This window comes from Lactuca serriola, chromosome 5 (genome assembly GCF_051521515.1).
Source record: "Lactuca serriola cultivar US96UC23 chromosome 5, Lser_US96UC23_V15, whole genome shotgun sequence".
NCBI lineage: Eukaryota > Viridiplantae > Streptophyta > Magnoliopsida > Asterales > Asteraceae > Lactuca > Lactuca serriola.
The window spans coordinates 13,820,328-13,824,777 of NC_136412.1; the positions used below are offsets into that span (position 1 = coordinate 13,820,328).

The 4,450-nt window shown below is 35.1% G+C and overlaps 1 protein-coding gene across 1 annotated transcript; it reads left to right on the plus strand.

Moving 5' to 3' along the window:
- The first annotated feature begins 2,746 nt into the window (after window positions 1-2,746).
- Window positions 2,747-3,875, plus strand: LOC145049344 (zinc finger BED domain-containing protein RICESLEEPER 2-like). Its single transcript, XM_078997763.1, has 4 exons — window positions 2,747-3,046; window positions 3,180-3,187; window positions 3,273-3,743; window positions 3,824-3,875. Exons 1-4 carry the CDS (start codon window positions 2,747-2,749, stop codon window positions 3,873-3,875), a joined length of 831 nt encoding a protein of 276 aa, XP_078853889.1.
- The last annotated feature ends 575 nt before the right edge of the window (window positions 3,876-4,450 follow it).

Below are 4,450 nucleotides of genomic sequence, written 5' to 3' on the forward strand. Positions count from 1 at the left end.
AAATTTTCAATATCCCTCGCAAGAATCAAATAACAATTTTCAGAAATTGTAGTTTGTCTTTAAACGTTTTTCTCGTATGTATTTGCCCCCATGAAGCATGCATTTCAATTCAACCTTCTTTGTCAATTGATGTTCCTATTAAATTTATTGGTTGTCAAAATTTGGGCAAAAAGTGTGTTACTTGTTCTGGTTCAACTACTTATTTTTGTATCCTGTTAAAAATCTCAATGGAAATCAAACTTTCGTTTTGAAATCGATTTTGAAATTGATGGTAAATGTTGACTTCTATAGTCAAAATTATCATTTTGTATCAGACAATCCAAAAACATAGTCAAAATTACCATACGCCATACAAAATATTGTCTCTAAACATAGTCATAAAAATCAGAGTATCCAAAAACATCTCTTAACATAAATTCATGATGATATGTACAATCTGGCATTCGCCTTGCCCCGGTCATCCGATGTATCTGAAACCATGAAATCAACAACTGTAAGCCAAAATTTATTAATTCCCCCAAAATACCCCACAAAGCAAAATACATACAATGCACACAAACAAAGCCTACAACACAAGGCCAGACTGTCTTCGAGCCTTCAGCAAAAAACCGGACCGCTCCCGAGCCTACATAATAAGTTGGACCACTCCCTTGGGCCTACAGTATTTCTGGATCGCCCCTTTTGCCTACAATATCAACTAGACCGCCCGAGTATCTTGGCCTTCTACATACCACAATATGTCGACATATACACATAAACAAATAACCAACTAGCACAGGAAATCTTACAGATCTACCAAGCTAACAGATCTCTATAACATAGCAACATCCTATACACAAGGATACATAACACAATCTAGTGTGCCGAAATTGGTGTCTTCGACCCATGAGTACAGTGAGGAAAACTCACCTCTAAGCCCACAGATAGCTGAACTGATCACTGCTCCAAATACCAACTCTACAGGTCATCTATACATCAAACAAGGATCAAGTCTTAATCCACTACTCAAAATACCCTCAAAGACCTAGCTTTCTATTGACATACGTCATGCGTATAAGTTGCTCTACTCCCTGCATAGAGCATAAGGTGATAAAAACGAAAAGAAAGGAGGCTACACGCTGCATAGCCTTATTTACGTAATGCGTAGAGCGTTAATGCTCAATCCTTCCATTAAGTGCTTAATACAGAAAGACACCACGACTAACTCTTAGATCTGGGCCTAATAAATTTCCTTAATGATAAAGTTCCAAATTTTATGCATTTGCATGGCTTACAATGCCTCAAGAGCAAACCCTAGTCTCATGACAACTTCTAAAGGCTAAAGACTTATGAATGGATGGTTGGAAGTGTTGGATTAGTGTATAAGTCCATAACTATTCTGGGATGTACTTGACCTGATTATGAGCATAGGGGACTGGACTGCACTTATTGGATAATTGAGTTGTTGGGCTAAGGAATTGTAAAGGAACAAGGGGTGAATTAAATTATGATGGCAGCCCATCATATTTACGCCCATGGCCTTATTCCAGAAGGTTCCATGGGCTGCTTAGAGTTTATGTTGTCCATTAGGGTTTAGACTGAAACCCTAACAGCCCACACAAGTATATAAAGGACCCCTAAGGCACCAGAAACAGGGCTAACTGATTCCTTAGGGTTTCTAGATGTTTTTGGGTGCCTCTCGTCTTCTCTTCTTCATCTTTGTTGCTCTTGGTGTTTGTGACTCCATTTGAGGTGCAACACTTGAGGCACTAAGCTTTCTGAAGCCAAGGAATAGATTGTTATTGCTACATAACAATCAAAGGTATTCTCTAAACCCTAATTCAGTTTATAACATAATAGATCTAGGGTTTATAGCTTTGGATATTCAATTACATGTTCATTAGACAAACTAGATGCAAAGCATTAGGGTTTGCATGTACACCATAGGAATGATGTATTGCTCAAAACCCATTAGTGGTATCAGAGACTAGGGCTGTTTGTTGATGAATTTGATGCATATTTGATTGAATATTGACTGAAAAACAAAATTTTTTGACTTTTGGGGTTGGACTCGCCGAGTCCACTGGGTACTCGACGAGTCCAGTGCTGACTCGACGATTCAGCGAGTCTGCCAGCTGATTTCTGCGATTTTCTTGCTGTTTTGGCTTAGGATAATTACCAAAAACGTTTTTAATTAATGAAATCCGATTTTTATTGATTTTGGGTGAATATCCTTACCCAAAATAGAAGATAATTACCAATTAATCAAACATTTGTTGCCTGATAAGATAAAGTTTAATTATTTGAGTTATTTGATTAATTATCTTGCAAGAAATTGGATTACGACAAAATTAGATAATCAAAAATTAATTGTAAATTGCATTATTTGAATTTGTGATCTAGAATATTCCTGATAATGTTTTGAAAAGTTTCAAAACTTGCCTTCAAATTTTGGAATTTAAATTTTTGATTAAAAGTTAATTTTGAAATATTTAAATTCTAAACCCTAATGTTTTGAAAAGTTTCAAAAACTTGCCCTCATGTTTTGGAGTTTAAATTTTTTATTAAAAGTTAATTTTGAAATATTTAAATTCTAAACCCTAATGTTTTGAAAAGTTCAAAACTTGTCCTCAAGTTTTGGAATTTAAAATTTGATTAAAAGTTTAATTTTGAAATTAAATTCTAAAACCCTAGTACTTTGAAAAGTTCAAATTACACCCTTATGGCTTTGTTAATTAATTAAGTTGTATCAGGTCCTACATCCACAATGGCTAGACACCTAAGAAGCTGCTTACCTCATAAAGAACACGAAAAAAACCAAAAATTGTTAAATTTTCCGCCAAGTGACACTAATGTGGATTCAGAATTTGGTAAGCCTCAAATATTAATCGGTCCAAATGCAATATATGATGCTAACAAGATGAGGGAAGCCATAGCTAATTGGTTACTGTGTACTGAGCAACCTTTTAAAACCGTGGAAGATGACATGTATGTGAAGATGATGAAGACTGCCAATCCATTGTTTGAAAAAGTATACAGAGTTACAGCTACATCAGATTGTTTTAAGGTATACGAGCACGAGAAGAAGAAGTTGAAAGCCCTTACAAAAGTTGCCTCGAAAATATGTTTAACAACTGATTGTTGGAAGTCCTCGTCAAAAAATTGAGTATATGGTTATTACTGGACACTTCATTGATCAGAATTGGAGGTTTAACGACTTTATCAAATTTAGTATTTACTTTTGCATTTTTAATCTCTCATTTTTAATTTTGTATCTCAACCTTTTCTTACAGATTACAGAAACGTGTATTGAGTTTTATGCATGTTCCTCCTCCTCGTACCGGTTTTGATATTGCTGAATGTATTTACAAATGTTTGAAAGAGTGGGAAATTGAAGATAAAATATTTACCATATCAGCAGACAATGCAACTTATAATGACAGAGCGGTAAAAAGATTGAAAGAAATTTTTTCGAGGGTAAGAAAACTTTCTTGTGGTGGTAAATTGTTTCATATAAGGTGTTGTGCACACATATTGAATCTTCTTGTGAAAGATGGTCTTACAAAAATTGAGTGCATTATCGAGGACGTTCGTGAGGGTATAAAGTATATTAATCATTCAGAGGGTAGACGTCAAACATTTTCAAATGTTGTGCATCAGCTACAAATACGTGATCAAAAATTATTTCTTGATGTGCCAACACGATGGAATTCAACCTATGATATGTTGTCTTTTGCCTTAAAGTTTAAGGATGCTTTTCCAGGGTATATATTACGTGATTATAATTTTTAATATTTTCTTCTAAATACTTGTCCATATTCATTAATACTTTGTGCTTTTTCAGATATGCAGAGTATGAACCTCATTTCAGTCATTTGCTAAGCAAGGAAGATTAGGCAAATGTGGAAAGTGTATGTGACCTTTTGAAAGTTTTTAAGGTGTGTACAAACATCATCTCGGACAGTGACTACCTGACTGCTAATTTATATCTTATCGAAGTGTTCAAAGTGAAGCAAACTTAGGATAAAGGTGTGTTGTCCGAGAATGATGGCTAGAGATGTACTTGCAATTCCAATTTAATGCGTTGCAGTGGTGGAATATGCACAAGTTAAAGTATCGTGTTTTGTCCATGATGGCTAGAGATGTACTTGCAATTCCAATTTCTACTGTTGCATATGAGGCAACTTTTAGTGTTGGGGGTAGAGTTATTGATCCCTATCGAGCTTCATTGGCACCGGATACAGTACAAATGTTGAGTTGTGGAGGAGATTGGATTAGGCATCTACATCGAGTCAAGAAAAAGTTGAAGGTGTATTTCAAAAACCTAAAGCAAATAATAATTGCTATTTTATTATTATAAAATATTAATCGTTAGTTATCACACACACACACACACACACTCTCTCTCTCTCTCTCTCTCTCTCTCTGTTTTTTACAGAAGGAGGAATCTCCTACTGAGGTTTTACTACGT